This window comes from Temnothorax americanus, unplaced genomic scaffold, assembly GCF_048541705.1.
Source record: "Temnothorax americanus isolate GAGA-0224 unplaced genomic scaffold, ASM4854170v1 Scaffold172, whole genome shotgun sequence".
In the NCBI taxonomy this organism is placed as follows: Eukaryota; Metazoa; Arthropoda; class Insecta; order Hymenoptera; family Formicidae; genus Temnothorax; species Temnothorax americanus.
In genome coordinates this window covers 88,358-105,016 of record NW_027509310.1, presented here as the reverse complement: position 1 = coordinate 105,016, position 16,659 = coordinate 88,358, and the positions used below count along the sequence as shown (strand labels likewise).

The window sequence follows — 16,659 nt, the reverse complement described above, 5'->3', positions numbered from 1 at the left end:
AATAGTTTGCTAAGGCCCTGCTTAAGCGCCTACAAAATACGCTCCTCCGTGAAAGGAATACCTTAAAATATTGTCGTTTATCACCTTTTATAATATCTCGCTCTCGGTTACGTTAAACATTGATCGCGAAATATATCCACTCGAGAAAATAATTTCGACGACTTTGGACATTCCATGCGTCGTAATCTTATCGAAAATCTGCATGTACTTTCTTATCTGCACTTATACTTTTCTGCGAAACGGTTTAATTTATACTTTCTTATCTGCATTTGTACTTTCCGAAACGGTTTCGTAATTGAAAGACCCTTGGTGCGTGATCCGGAAAAAGCTCGGCGAAAGCTGAAATTCTGCGAAATCATGGTAATATAAAGCTGAGGTCGATAAACTAACTGTGTAGTTATTATTATGTATTTTGAATTTTATAAAACAATTTGTTTTCTCCCCTGTTGTTAACAAATAACTACATAATATATCCTCGATTTGCCTTCTGATCCGAAAATTTTAAAATATTTGCTATTTGATCCTTAACATTGCAGAGAAAAATTTTGTCGACCCCTGACGTAGAGCAGTGAAAGGGTAATGGCAGAGAACAGTTGAATTGATCTGGATTTCGCGGAGCGCGACACGGATCGTCGATGAATTAATAAGCCGGCATAATAAGCATAATAATAACAAAAACTAAATTAGATTCATAAGTTGCGCGCCGCGTGTATGTCGATATCTTTGCAAGATACACGCTGGTTACCCTTGCAAATAAACGCGAGATAAGAAACGCGCAAGAAAGTCGACGTAAAGCTCGCCAAATATTTCCGCGACGTGCGCGAACGCATTTTGCGGATATCGCGTGTTAAGCGGGGAAAAAGATCTCGTGTCTGGAAAATCCTCGTTGATGAACATGTCAATTTGCATACGCTCCGTTTCTGATAAGGCACGCTCGAATTCGGTGTTCACGAGGAGACCGGGCAATCGCGGAGATTTGTACGGCACGCTCTCGTAATTAGCGCATTTTTAGGCGATGGTGTTATAAATAGTGATATTACGCTATATAAACGGGATTCGAATACGTATAATTAGGCGTGACGCGTAACAATGCGATCGTCGCGAAGAAAGATCACGTAAAATCGGCGTGCCGCTTGGCCGAAATTGTCGTCTATCGTTGTTTACTCAACGACGCGGAATATTTTACGCATTTCGCAAGATCATAGCAAATTTTTAAACGGCATATCACTCAACATACATTGCGTATGTGTCATACATATTGAAATTCACGAAGCATTGATAGAAAATTGACAGGTTGATTAAGCGCTCCTTAAAGCTCCTCGTTTTATATTCTGAGATAATAGCTCTGTTTAAACATAACTAGATGACTCGACAACTCGTCGATATAACCCGCGGTCGCTCTTTCGTAATAAGAAATAATCGAATTCTCCGAGGAGAGAACTCGATCACTTCGATTGTTCTTATTAGAAATGACGATAGAAATGCGCAATTAGTGTTTTATTCAATTAAATTAAAATTATACTATACATTTTTTACTTAATCCTTAATATGTACAATCGCTACTGATCTATCGGCTTCAATTTACAGTTTCTCCTTTCACGACAAAAAAGGCTCAGCTTGTGTAAATGTCGCCGGCGCATTGAGCGATACGGTCTAACGTGAATTCGAGATACATTCCGGCGCCGCGCGACTTAATGTCGTGCGTAAATTACTAAGGATTATGCGCGAGAGGTGTCGACGCGCGTCTTTCTCCGGCATCTCTCTTTCACGCGGATGTGAGATCTTTGTTGAAAGTCGAGGCGAAATGACAGGCGGGCCTTGAGAATGCGCCTGTCGAGGAAGTACAATGTCTCGGGATGATCACAAGATTATCAACAAGTCCGGCTATGTTTGTTAAGAGCCCAACACTCTCTGGGGCACCGCGAGGAAAAGCGTCGTGGGCAACATTTTCATGATTTCTCCCCCGATTCCGCCTTTTCCTCCTCTTTCTTGCGCCGCCTCTCATCTCGATCCCGTATGACGAAATCGGGATCGTTCCAGTATTGAACCTCCCCGCTGGCGTACAGGACAAAGATGATGTTCGTCAGGATGAAGACACCCAGGACGATCCAGAAGACGGTTCGCCATTGCATCATCGTTTGCTCAGACGCCACCTCGCCGACGATGTACGGCGTGAAGATACCGGTGAAGGCGCCTATCCCGTTCACCAACGCCATCAGGGTGCCGGAGTAATTGGGGCTGAGATCCAGTCCATTGACTTTCATCCCGGGGTAGAAGGTACCTGTAGAAGATCGAAAATGGAGAGTGTTAAAATGGTAAAAGAATCTCTCAATCCTGCACGGATTTTATTTTGCAAAATCGTAATATTCCGAGGAGTGGACGACATCCAGAGGACTACAAAGAAAAACTGACTGCGGAGATCAAGCAAATCGAAATATGCTGAAGAATGAAAGAGACCTATATTCAGGCTGAGAAAAAAGAAGAAGAAGAAGAAGGAAGAAGAACGCGAATTCGCGTACACGTACCCATTAGAGCCATGCCGATGGTGAACATGGCCACCACCAGCGTTCGGTCGCACGAGGCATACGAGGCGCCGATGATGAAGACGCCCGGGCCTATGGAGGCAATTGTGGTGCCGAGTTTCCTCACGTTGGTGCGCGACATGACGCCCCTGGTGATCATCCAGTCGGCCAGCCAAGACGCGCCTATGCTGCTGAACCACATGACGAGGTACGGCAACGCCGAGACGAGGCCGTTGCTCTTGATGGGGTATTTGAGTACGCTGCTCATGTACTTAGGTAGATCGGTGACCAATGTGAAGAAGCCCCAGTCGTGGCCGATCTGGGCGGCGATTAGGGCCCAGACGGGTAGCGAGCGCAGCATGTGTCGCCAGGGCACGGACGGTGGTTTCTTATGAGTGTGCTCATTCATACGATCGTGCAGGAACTTGACCTCCTTTTCAGAGATGAACGGATGCTCGTCCGGGTTGTTGTAACATATCAGCACCCACGTGACGAACCACAACACGCCAATGCCTCCGAACACGTAGAAGACGACGGGCCAGCTGTAGTCGTCCAGGATCAGGCCGGACAATAAGTTGGCGAACACTGTGCCGAGTTGGGCACCGGCGAACACCAGCGAACCGATTACCGATCTCTCCTCCGGCGGCGTCCACTGTGCTAGCATTGCGTTCAACGCCGGGAAGGTCGTGCCCTCGCCGAGGCCCATGAGGATCCGCAGCACGACCAGACCGGTCGCCTCGCCCCACTTGACCACCACCGGCGTCAGCAGGGTAAATATCGCAGTCGAGAGCATACCAAGACCGAGGGAGTACTTGCCGCCAAACCTCTCAGCCAGCATCCCGCCCGGCAGATGCGTGATGACGTACCCCCAGTAGAAGGACGAGAGAATGAGGCCCTGGGACGAAAGTGAAAGGTATAAAGTCACAAAATAAATGAGAGAGAAAAAAAATACGAAAATAAAGGCAAAACGTAAGGGTGAAAATAAAATAGATCATAAAGGCATGATCGAGGCATCTTGATATTATATAATTAATAAAAGTATGATTTCGTGTAAAGTATCTTTTACCTGCGTACGTTCATCCCAGTCGTATCGATCGGTCGTATCGACCGTCGTATTGTTTGCCTTAGAATCTATTTCGTCCGGACAACTATGGTCTGTGTAATTGTGATCTATCGGAATCGTCATCTCCGTAATAGTGATCGAGAGGCAGATTCTCATGGTATAGGCATTCAGGACTGCCAAAAATCCCATGATGGCAAATATCCATCGTTGCGGCAGTCGGTTGCCTGTAATTCACAATTTCGCGTCATTCCATGTCATTAATTTTGCTATTCCGAAAGCTCAGTCAACTGAGGCAAGTTCTAATCGTTCGAAAACTTAATCAACCGAGACGAGCTCTAATCACCGTGACTCGTATATAACTTTAGACGCAAACAGCGATTGTCGCGCGAGAATCTAAAGATAATGAAAAATGTTGTGAATATATATTAAATTGCATAACATATATTAAAATCGTTTATTTCAAAATTTTTTTATTATTTATTACTATTATTTAAATAATAGTAGAAATGATAAATCAATTTCAACCTGAAGATTTCAGTAATGTAATAAACTTATATTTATATAGAATTGAAATCTGATTTCCAATACCTTGATGAGACAATAAAATGTTACGATTGATACAGATTTAATAAATCATACATTAGATAAATCTAAATCTTTCAAAAGCTTCCCTCGAATTATAGAAAACCGAAAATGTACAATAAATATGACTGTTTTACCGAAAAGTATGGACTCAACAACGAATAGTTCATTTAATATTTCCAGTTTAAAGAAATCTGTAATTCTGCCAATAAAATACGCTATTATAACATATTTAACAAATATTTTCAATATATCACTCACCTAACTAACTGATCATGTATTGGTTTATTAATACTGGTATCAGTGTTACTTATTTGTACTACTGATTCAATTATCTTTGAATGATCAGGCATGATTTCATTGCACGTAGTTTTATTATTTGCATATTGTGTATTTAATAATTTGTTTTTTATCATAACCTTTGGTGAGTTAATATCTATATTTTTCTTTATTTCTAAAAGAGTCTGTTTTTCATCTGAAAACAAAATTAATTTATTCTGGTACCTTGTTCTAATAACTTAACCTAACCAATTTAATGGTAACTTGTATTTTATTTTTATTTATTGCAACTTTCTAAATGTTCAAAAAAACTTAAATAATATTCTACTTGCCTGATTTACAAAGAAATATTCCAACACATCGTTTTCCATTGTCTAATTTTATCCACAGTAATCTTTCTTCTTTTTACAACTTACATTACTAGATTTTACAACGATTAATTGTTTAGTATGTTTTATTTTAAGTAGGGAAAACAGAATTTATATAAAATTTAGAAATATGGAAAATAATGTATAATAATTTCACCACACTACTGACTACTGCACAACTCAAGACATGTCATACTACATTGTACTACAGTAAAATATAATCAAGAGGCAATAATTCGCGATGAAAAGATCTCAGGGTGAGTGAATTCTCATACAGTTTGCTTACACAGAAGTTATTTGCGCACTTTCCGCGAAGATTCATGCTTTTATTAGGCTTTGATTACCGTGCACTTATCTCGGCTATGATTTCGTTATCCGATTATTTGTCGCTCATTTCGCCGTAATCGCCGATATACGTCTTTTTTTTTACGATCTTTGTTCAATAAGTCATTCGCGCGACGAAGTTTTTGCGAAACTTTACTTTCGCTGTACTTTACTCTTTTACTGGTCACTTGTGACTCAGGCAAATCCCGTTTATCGAGAAATATCAGGTAATCAAAAAAGTTTGTGCGGTTTTCTATATTAAAAATTAAACGAGTGCAGAAATTTTCATAAAACGTTTTATTCATTAAAATAAGCACTTTCACAATCTACAACCCTTTCTCAACGAGATACAAGGTTGTAAATGTCGTTTTTATGAAACGTCGTATCTTTAGAAATAAAGAATCAAGCAACCTCCACTTCAATCTCTGTTTTATTCTAAAACTATTTTATTTTGCATGTAATTTATCTCCGGAAGCATTTTTGAATTATTTCTATGCACAGTACGTTCTCTTACAGCATCATCTCCAAATGCCACATAGGGGAACGAGAGGTAGCCTCGGACAGTGGGTAGCCCCGGACATTATTGAAATTCAAGTATACCGCGTATCTATGGCCATTGTTTAAACATTCTAACATGCCTTTCTGCGTATCACGACATATGCAGAATGTTTAAACAATGGCCATAGATACGCGGTATACTTGAATTTCAATAATGTCTGAGGCTACCGCCCGTTCCCCTATATCTTATGAAACGCTATTGCAGTTTTCGAACCGAGTTTAAATCCATAAAGCAAATAAAGCCCGAATTACACCAGATTTAATTAACATTTTGAAAGGGTTCACATTTATAGAAAAAAAATACACCAAGTCAAAATGCAGCGATTGATTGACGCGTATATGTGCCTTATGATGCACATAGAAACTTGTGCTTTGCAAATCACTACAAGATAAAACAATTCATTGCAACAAATTCTACCGAAAATCGCATAGGTACATTTTTTGGTTACCTAATATCGATCAAGCCTACTTAAAACTTGATCCGTTCACTCGTTATATGAGATCTCAACATCTCGAGTATTCGCAAATCGTCGCGTCGCGTAAAAGAGTCACGGTCGGTCTCGCTCCGCGTGTACTTGGCGCGAGACACTACCGTGTCTCTTGATATCTTGCCTTTAATTTAAAAAATACTGTTTTTTTTCTCGTTTTTAAATCCAATACTAATGGTGGATATAATGTATTTCGCGCATGTCGCGAGAGAAACATAATTCTTCTGGTCTCGACGGATGCGAGGACAACACGGAACCTCCTCGAAGCGACGGTCGTTCGTTCAACCTTCGTGTGTCAGTTTCCTTCCCCCAGGTTTGGTGAATGAACCTTCGGCGGCGCGTTTTCTATTCCGCGGCTGTTCGCCCGCGATGCGATCACGTACGCGTGCACATACGTGCCCTGACATACGCAATGACATACGTACCTCGTCGAGGGAGGTATGCCTCGTGTCGCGTTCTCGGTGAACGCACCTGTGCGTTCGGTCACTTTGCGCGCGCGACGAAGAGGCGAGAGCGCGTTCGGTCAACGTCTCGGCCTCTTCGAGGATTTTGCATCCAGGGTTGCGTGACCTCCCTCAAGTTTCTGCCGCGGGATCGCGTTAAAAACGCATTTCCCTCGACTGGCCTTTACCTACATAGCGACGACAGCTCGACAGCTCTACCATCACGATCGTCCAGCCGTCGAGCTGATCGCCATTCCTCCCTCGTACGCGACGCGACTTGGAACTTTCCTCGTCAGCACCTTCAACGGCACATATTCGAGGATGCACGTGTCGCAACGGCACACGTAAAAATTTTATCTGAATTCCGTTAGCCGTGTTAAGTATTGACATGGAAAACGCTCGACATATGCGAGAACGCGTTTTTGAGATAAAAGTGAAAAGTAAAAGTAAAAGTGAAATTGCGGGACCTCCGCTGTTTGTATATTTCTAGCAAATTGCATAACATTGTACGCAATGGCAAGTGTGTCTTAAAAAGAGACGGGCCATTATTATATTTATAGAGACGTTAAGCTTCTAATTGATGCTCGTTGAAGGTTCAGTCGAAACCAATAGAAATAACAAAACTTTGTTATCTGTTTATACCTCCATGCACGTGATGCTACTTGGATATACCCTTCATGTATTTATTCTGACACTTATCTTCATATTTGTGTATTTTGTCGCGCGATGTACCGATCAATCGATAAGATATGCAATATGCAACAGATTGTATTATTGGCAATCTTGCCGTAAAGCTGAATATAATCCCGCTCGCGAATAATCGATTTGTAATTCGTGGAAATACTATTCGGAAATACCTTTATCGTAAAAAAGATTGCAAGATCGTCCACGTGAAAGCTAAACGAAAGGAATTCAGAGTGAGTTTCGCCGTTCGTTCGTTGTTGTTAAATAGACGAGATTTCCGGGTACTCGCGACTGGGTCTAGTCCGTTCGTTATCTCATTAAGGGCCCGGACACATACTTCTGCACAACGCATAATGCGTAAGCATAAGAAAATTGATTGGTCCATACACATGTGCATAAGAAAATAGACCAATCAGTTTTCTTATGCTTACGTTATGATGCGTTGTGCAGAAGTGTGTGCTCCCCGCTTAACTCTGCGGTCGAGCTTCGCGCCCGAACTTTCCTCGTGCAAAGCCGCGAAATTACGCATGGGGAAAAACCGCGCGAAATTATCACTCTCGTCTTAGGAAAAAGTGGTCGGCGGAAATTTTACCGCGTATTTTTTTCGCGTGTCTAGCGAAAACCGCCGAACTACCGGCTTGATCAATATAATTATCGCACATGCGGTGAAGGGGGGGCTAATTTTCGCGGGAGGTGACCCAGTAGCCTGTCGGGAACAGGGAAAATTCCTCAAGTCGGGGAGGTTCGCCTTCACCCGAGGAAAAGAAAAAAAAAGGAAGAAAAAAGGAGAGATCGCGCTCGATCGATTCGTAATACAGGAGAGCCTCGTGATCGTCACGCAATCGAGATAACGATCCCCTGCATGTTTGCTTCATATTACAAGAATACTGTATTAAACACTCGATTATCGATATTAAACATTATATAATTGGTTGTGGGTCGTATACACGGCGCGCTCTCCAGCTCAATTGTGGCGCAATCCAATCGGAATATATCGTAATCGCGCCGCGCTATCGTTTTTGCATACAGACACGCGCGCGCCTCGTAACACTTCCTCCTTTTTCTTTCTCTCCTTTCGTCGACGGATTTCCTGTTGTTTCTTTTTCGTTATTCCCGTCGCGTTAAATTCACTCACGCACGAGCGTGAAAGGGGAAAAACGCGATCGAGAGAGGATACGGAGGGGGGGCAGCCCTATCTGGACTATTATTACAGAATCAGAACCGAGATATGCACTTTACTCCTGAGGTTTATGAACTGATGTTGCGTGTCAACAAGCGATAAATCGATAACACTATATTGACTTTACCGCACAGATGCCTACACTGAGGGAAAAATATTGTAGAATCAACAAAACAATTTTGTTGATTTTTCAATTTATTGATCCAATTATTTACTTATTTTATTGAATTAAGTACACGTCTATTATTTGAACAAAATAAAATAATTGAATTCTGAAAATGGTATATCATACAAAATCATTTTTGCTTCCTCATAGAGGAAGCTTTGTAATGGTGAAAAAAATTTTTTTTTGAGATTTTGATGGAAATAGGTTTAGAATGTTCTAAAATGTCGAAAAATCATATTAGTAAAAAATGTCCGGAAGTATGTATGTATGTATGAGTGTGTGTGTGTACGGATTTTTGTACACGCATCTACTTCTACAATTTTTTAGATACTAGTTTGAATTTTTGCACACAAATAGAGTATCATAGAAAGTATGTCTCCCTCAAATTTTATTGAAATCGGTCTACCGGTATTGATTTTATGCAGATTTTCCTTTTTTTGAAAAATGTGTTTTACGCTGCCGCTTTCTCAATATTTGAGATAGCGATTTATTTTTAATTTTATTATATTTTCCAGTTTTTTCTACCCCTATTTCATATATAATTCATTAAAATTTGATTGATCAGATCTCGTATTACACACATTTGAAATTTCGAAGAATTCGTACATACATAGAAGCTTTATAAAACTTGATCTGATCAACCAAATTTTAACCAATTATATATGAAATAGGGGTAGAAAAGACTGAAAAATATAATAGAATTAAAAATAAATCGCTATCTCAAATATTTATAATATCGGGCTGATTTTTTTTATCGATAAAGTATCATTTAAGGAAGGTTGGTATTGAATTTGGCGAAATCTGCATATTGTTTTAGTTTTTAAGTGGACAAGTATTTTTAGTATTTTTTAGTGAATGTACATAATTATTTACGCAGTCCCCAAAAGAGTTAAGTGTGAAATCAGAACCTTTGCTAACGCACAGCTTCCTCTATGAGGAAGCCAAAACAAATAAATACCGATAATTATACCTCGAATAAAATAAAAACTTGCACACTTAGGAACTATGAGGAAGCAATGTGCAAGTTTCTACTTGCACAATTAAAAACTACGAGGAAACAATGTGCAAGTTTCTACTTGTTTTTTTTTAGTTAATGATCAATTTTGTTAACTCAATAAAATAATTTTGTTGAACCAAGAACATTAACGTTTTTAAAAATAGTAAATGTATTCAAAGAAATATTTAGTTAATATTATATTATGTATAATTGATAGTATAAAATATTTAGTTAAAAAGAACAAATCAATATAGTCAACAAACAAAATAGTCAAAAAAAACAAAAAGAACGAAATATTTTGTACAAATATTTTGTTAAGCCAATCAAATCATCTGCTTGGCAACATACAATCTTCCGGTTTTATTAAATCAACAAAAATTTTTTTGAAAAAAATTATTATTTTTCTCAGTATACTTTAATTATCCGAGGCAATATGGTTCGCGATAGTCAAGATATCGTTGATAGATTTCCGGGGATAGAGCGAATTGTTTTTCAGTTTTCCCTCCTTAGAGCTCGAACGAGACAAAGCGCAGCTGAAGTAGATTATTATCGAATCTGACATGTCTGCGCGGTATCTCCGCCGGGGCTGGCACTCCGGACGCATAAATTGGCGGGAAGTTAACTTGCGACACACACAGCAACGCTGATTTATGACGCATCATTGTAATGATCCCAAGAGTTTCAGAGATCGCGCAAATCGCGCGAGACGTGTGAATTCGCAGGATTTGCCTGCTGCGTTTAACGGGGAAAGATCACGAAATAGACGCTATTATCGGACTTGCGAAATTACATTTCGTCGTCGCGACGAGAAACTTGCGATAATGCGATTTGACTCACATCAGCCGATTACTCGATCTGCGCACTTACATTTTTACGCACTTGGAGTTTTCCACGTGTCGAGTTGACAGGTTTATTATACGAAGATCTCTCTCTTCTATTTTAAAAATAAATGGATCGTATACGTTATATTATCAATCTTCGTTGTTTCAGACTGAATTATCAGAAATCCATTCGACGATAACATTTCGAATTATCGGCATTATTAATTCATAGGTCTGTATTCTCATTGTATTTTTCAGCTCACTTTTATTGATAAATGGCGGCGCATTTATTTCTGAGATTCTATAGTATATGTAACATAAATTATATGCTAAATGCGCGCATTTATGATAAAAATGAGCTGAGAATACGGAGGAGCTGAGCGTAGTCCCGAAAACGTGCCGCTGTCATCAACGGATAGAAAAACAGATGGACGTCATCGTCGAAAACCTCATAACTGTCGATGCAACTTGCATTTCACGCATTAAATCACTGCGATCCATCTCGCGCGCTAAAAAAGATAATATTTCTATTTCCGAACTACTTCGTTCACGCTTATCTTTTGTTTACTTATTAATCAAGCGTCGATATGGAATTCTACGATAAAACCGCGCGTTCCACAAAGATATGACAACAATCGAGCGGTGTTGGGCGCGACTCATTGTTCTGATTACTTAATTTATATATACTGTAAGATATATACGTTATGTAAGCATCAACGCCTCGGATCGAGCGTACAAAATTTTATTGATTATATAAGATAAAAAAGACACAGCAACGATCTCCTCCACTTCTGCCAAAATCGCAGTCAGCGCGACGTAAGTCTCGCGCGCGTAACGTCTTGCGCGATCGTACTGTTAAATTCGTGGTGTCAAATTAAACTCAATTTGAGTTATTTTTAATCATGCCTATATAGGTCGCCACTGCTCCTACTCAATATTACGTTAATTTAACTAAATTAATGTAGTTAAAATTTAGATTGTTGCCTACAATACGAGTATATAAGTTTTGATTTGACGCTTCTTTTTTTTTGCATGTACATGTATATCGCGCGTCCATGCGCGAAATTTACGCAAACGTGCTGCACATGCACACAGGCGAGAGATCGCGTACATGCCCGGGTAATATCCATTTCTATATCCAATGTAGATTAATTTTAAACTTGCTTTAATTTACATTTTATTTTTTCCTAATTCCAAATATTAGAAAAAGATAAAACATAAGCGAGGTTAAAGTTAATCAGCGTTGAATGGACATAACAAATGGACATAAGCAGGATAAATCTGCATTGGTCGATCTAAACGATCGATCTTGAGAGTAGTTAAATTCATTCGTAAAAAAAGATCGCGCGTCAACGGTTATCTACCGAAAATTTTCCGGAGATATTGCATGAAGGTAATACAAGCCCGCGATATATCATTGTCAACGGCAGGCTTCGAAGCAAAATAATTACGTTCATCGGTTATCTTCCCCGAGAGATACGTCGCATGAAAATAATACTAGTAACAAAAATGAATAATACTTAGTCGCTATCGTGCGTGATATCGTCGACTACCAACACTTGTGGGACGTCGAACTGAGCCTCGCTTACCTCTCAAAAACACTTGTAACTTCAGACACTAAAAGTCGTGGCTCGATAAGGGTCTTCGAAGAGAAATCGGTGATCAATCGAGTGCGATGAGCGAGAAGTTTATCAATCAAATTACTCTTTACGGTTGTTATGAATTAACAAGTGCCGATTCTGAATTGAACTGTGCGCAAAAATTTTTTTGTCGAACCGTTTTGAATCGTGGCAGGTATCTAACGACTAATCACGCGACACGATAAAACGCAATAAAATGTAATAAGCCGCGAATCTCTCTCCACCTTTTTTTTCGCCGGATAAATCGTTTTTCCGAGCGAAACCTTCGATTTGAAGGCGTGAATGGCGGTTGTCACAATAGGCAAGGAGCTCAACATCGACGGCCTTGTTTCCGTTAACTAATAAGCTGGAATTACGGCGACGTGTGCAATGTAGCGTGGAAAAAGTTGCTTGTCACTTCATCGCGATCAACAATGCCGGACAACGCCGTATGACAATTAGAGATGTGCGATTTTGCAATATATAGCACCGCGATTTTTTTTCTTAAATTGCAATGCAATATATATACATATAAGCAATTTGATTTTTAATCGTAAAATCGCATGGGATATATATAAAATCGCACCTGCAATATAAAATCGCGCATGCGATTTAAAAATACATGCAGTTTAAAATCGCACTTGTGATAAAGTATTTATTCATTAAATATTTATATTAAAAAATAGTAAAACAAAATGATTGAAATGTTATAATTGTACGTTGGTGATTAATACGCTTATTTTTATGGTATGGTTTAACCATCTGTTTAAAATTTGTTCCCCTTTATTAATTCGTAAAAATTTTTATCATTTTTTGTATCATAAACGCAATTCAAATTTTACGATTTAAAACAATCAAAATAATATATAATACAATTTTCAAAAAAGTCGCAAAATTTAAAATTACATAATGTAACAGGGAAAATTTAAAATAGTGTTTACGATATAAAATGACACGTGATTCAAAATTGTGTTTATGATACAAAATTACACACAATTCAAAATATAAGATAAAAATCGAACTGCTATGTATATTGCATTCATTGTGATTCTTAAGGGAGATTGCAATCGCGATACACAATTTTGAAAATCGCACATCTCTACCTGTGAAGAATACCGATTGCTTATTGCCGGGCGCTATCTTATCTCGCAGAAACTATACATATGCCCGAAGAGAGACGAAGATTCTCCGATAATATTCTTTCTCCCCCTTCCGTTTCTCTCACTTTCTTACCATTGATCCGTCAAGAGGATGATAACGAGACACCTGTGTTTCCGTCACGGCGGAGTGGTGTGGGCCAATACTTACGCACTCGCGATTTAATTTCTGTAATTAGCCCCAGAGCTATTCGCGAGCGAACGATGATCATTAAACGTTCTAAAATTAACTTACACAAGTAACTATCAAGTAAACGCGCTGCATGAAAATTATTGTTGAATTTACATCGTGTGTTATAAGGCGGTGTCAGGACGCGAGCAAGAAATCATCGACGTTTCGCAGATAATTTTTCTCTCTCGCGAGGGAAAGAGCATGGATTTTCGCGTGAGTTTGCCGAAACTCATTTGACATTTAATTTAATTTACTTATGATCATTAAATTGCTCTGTGCTTTCAAAGTATTTTGAATATTTATGATGGAATATCAAAATAAAAGTATTTTGAATATTATGATGGATATTTATTATGAAATTGAAGAGTTTTACGGAAAGTTATGTCATTGACTCATAATTCAGTGAATTGTAATTAAAATATAATATTGATCCTCCGAGTGCAGTTCAAAACATCTTCGAAAATATATAAGCATAATCAGAATTATAACATACAAAATTATAATTATAATTTGTTGTGCAAAGTTCCTGGACAATCGATTATCTCAAAAGCTATATTAAATTGAATTTTAAGATACTACATCTTTATATTTTATATTTTAAGATACAACAGGAATATCGGAGGCTTTCTCCGTGAAATTCATTTTTCACGAGGCTGTTCTTCATATCGGGCTGGACAAGGAGTCTTCTTGTTTTAAAGATATTCAAAATTAAGTTTACGTTTGGAATCAAAAACTTTATTAAAAAACTGAGCGTTTCTCTTCGATTATTTTATGCCATCTTTCAGGTAGCTGCATTATTTCGTCTTCGTTGCGTACATAATCACGTTACACATAACAAAAGCGATTTATTGGAAAAAAATACAAGAGGACTTTTTGTCCAGCTTAATATATACAGCGACTCGCGAGATATCTGTAATCGCAGTTCGTTTCACCGAAATCTCGTAACGAATGCGTGATTCATAAATGTCACATAAGAGTGGACGTTCGCCGTTCGTGCCTCACGTGCCTTCGCTACGCGAAGGAATGTGAAAGAAAAAGCGATCTTCGTGGAGAGATGTGATACAAGAGTTTGATTTCCGGAAAAACCGATCGTCACGCGGTCGCGCCTCTGTCAAGGTTCGCATAAAAGAAAGAGAAAGGAAGGTGGAGAAAAATCGGTCGCGATCGGCGATCGACAAATAGAGACAATGATTAGTGCTTCCGGGATTTCTTTTCACTTTTCTTGATGGCTTTTTGTGCCTTCGATCCTTTGAGGTAGCCGATCGGTTTCCGTTACGTTCCGGCCCGATCCAATTAAAAGGAACGATTAATTATTATTAACGAGAATCGTGGGACCCTCGCGCGTTCTTTCGCGCGTGAACGTCAGAAAGTGATCCGAGAAAACAAACGGGTTACAATTAATGTCAAGACATTTCCCGCGGTCGGACGAACGTGAAAGCCAGCGAATCGCGGTGGCAGCTGCATTAGAAAAAATTGAAATTTTTATATAATAAAAGAATATTTGAAAATATCTTTAGTTACAACGTGGAAATCTTGAAGTAAAATTATATTGCATTTAACGAAGAAAACTTACTTGAATAAAGTCATTTCATTTTACATAACTCAATCAAGAAAAAGCTTATCAAATTCTTATCAGAAGATTATAGATAGCTGCATATATACAAAACAACAAACGCATTAATTTGAGTATGTAAGTTTTAATTTGACACTTTTTTTCTATGAAATCACATTCTTGTATATCAGTAATAAAGATCATATATATGTATCAAATAAAAACGAAATAAAAATGAAGGCGCTAAAAACTTGCCAGCCGCGTTCCCGTCGAAGAGATACAGTTTCAAGGAAGCTATGATGCGCGCAATTCTGTTTTCGCATTCTAACACATTGACACACCGTACAATTATAAACTTTATTTCCAACGCCATTTTTATATAAGCATATTAATATGCTACTTATATAATTGTATTCACTCTTTATCAAAACTCATAATGAAATCTTCCCTTTCAAGAAATTGAATCGGCGAGTTTATACTGGCGTCCATCTTCAAATTGCCAATGACTTGTTAACTTATGCGACAGTCAACGAGTCGATTGAATTTTTCACATCATGATTATTCAGCTCATGATCGTTATCACAACCATATCGTACTCACTCGAAAGATTGCGAAACAACGTTCAACGATTTTGTCGACTGGTTCTTTTTCTTTTTTGCGTTCTAAATATCGACAATTCTTTCCGCTACGATGCATGGCTTTGATGGTACTTGACAGCTAGCTCGGCTAGCTTCTGGTAGATAAAATAAATTATTCGTAGTCACGTGCGCGACCGCAAAGATCGTCACGATCGATGAAATCGTTGATCAGCAAACCGCAGAATCAGCGAACAGATGAATAAGAAATTGACCGGACCGTGTTTAACCGACAGGCAGGTTCGCGGAGGGAGACGCACGAGGCGAGAGACTCGTCCGCGAGATCGCGACGCGAGATCGTACTTACAGCATGCTTTCCACGCGGAGATCATCCTAGGGGCCGGGGATCTATTATCCTTGGAGGACGCGACGCACCGATGTCTTCTCTTTCCTAATCATTAATCGCTGAAATCCGGCGGAGGGGGTTCTTCTCGCGCCTCTTGGTTCTCCTTGCTCGAGGTCCCTTGCCCTTTCGTTTTCAAGGGCCGCAAGGAGCTCCGAGATTTCCGGACGCAAAGCCACCGGCACCGCGAAGGATGGACCTCCTTTTGCCTCGTCCCCGCCTAGTCGTCCACACGCGAGCGACTGGATCCGACACCCCCGTTAAGTTCGCTTTTATATCTGAATGTGCTGCTCGTCGCGCATTATCCAGGGTGGGGAACGAGAGAGAAACTCAAGGTAAAGACCGGTGAGGAGGCGATAAGTTCGGTCTCGGCTGTGAATCGGCCGCGTGCACGCTCGCCGACGTTTTTGAGGGGAATACTAGTGGGGCTGTCTCTTATTCCCGGGCTGTTTTTTCCAGCCGTTGAACACGTTGACGCTACGGCACGCGACGATAACGCGTACTCGGTCGACGACGGAGGGGGACGCGTCAATTTATCGTTTTTTTTTCCACCTCAACGAAACGCGTCACAACAATGCATTTTGAAACCGCACGCCAGTTCTCCGACTTCGGACGCGCAATCCGCGTGAATATTTTCCACGAAATTATCTGAATTTTTGGACAGTGCAGAATATGGCGCACACATCTGTAAAGGTCCTTCTTTCCC

At 39.6% G+C, this 16,659-nt stretch overlaps 1 protein-coding gene and 1 long non-coding RNA gene across 4 annotated transcripts in view; one reads left to right on the top strand and one right to left on the bottom strand.

Annotated features, from left to right (window-relative positions):
• Positions 1-16,659, top strand: part of LOC143896009 (uncharacterized) — a 96,313-nt gene that overhangs the window by 23,454 nt on the left and 56,200 nt on the right. The window lies entirely within an intron of this gene.
• LOC143896001 (putative inorganic phosphate cotransporter) lies at positions 1,483-16,467 on the bottom strand. Of its 3 annotated transcripts, XM_077403543.1 has the most exons (5): positions 15,918-16,467; positions 4,429-4,642; positions 3,589-3,809; positions 2,526-3,417; positions 1,483-2,281 (listed from the first exon to the last, which is right to left on the bottom strand). In XM_077403543.1, exons 3-5 carry the CDS (start codon positions 3,772-3,774, stop codon positions 1,950-1,952), a joined length of 1,410 nt encoding a protein of 469 aa, XP_077259669.1. In that variant the 5' UTR covers positions 3,775-3,809; positions 4,429-4,642; positions 15,918-16,467; the 3' UTR covers positions 1,483-1,949. The 3 variants fall into 3 exon arrangements, with proteins under 3 accessions (XP_077259669.1, XP_077259668.1, XP_077259670.1); XM_077403542.1 differs by lacking the exon at positions 4,429-4,642 and having other exon boundaries at positions 15,918-16,466; XM_077403544.1 differs by lacking the exon at positions 15,918-16,467 and having other exon boundaries at positions 4,429-8,711.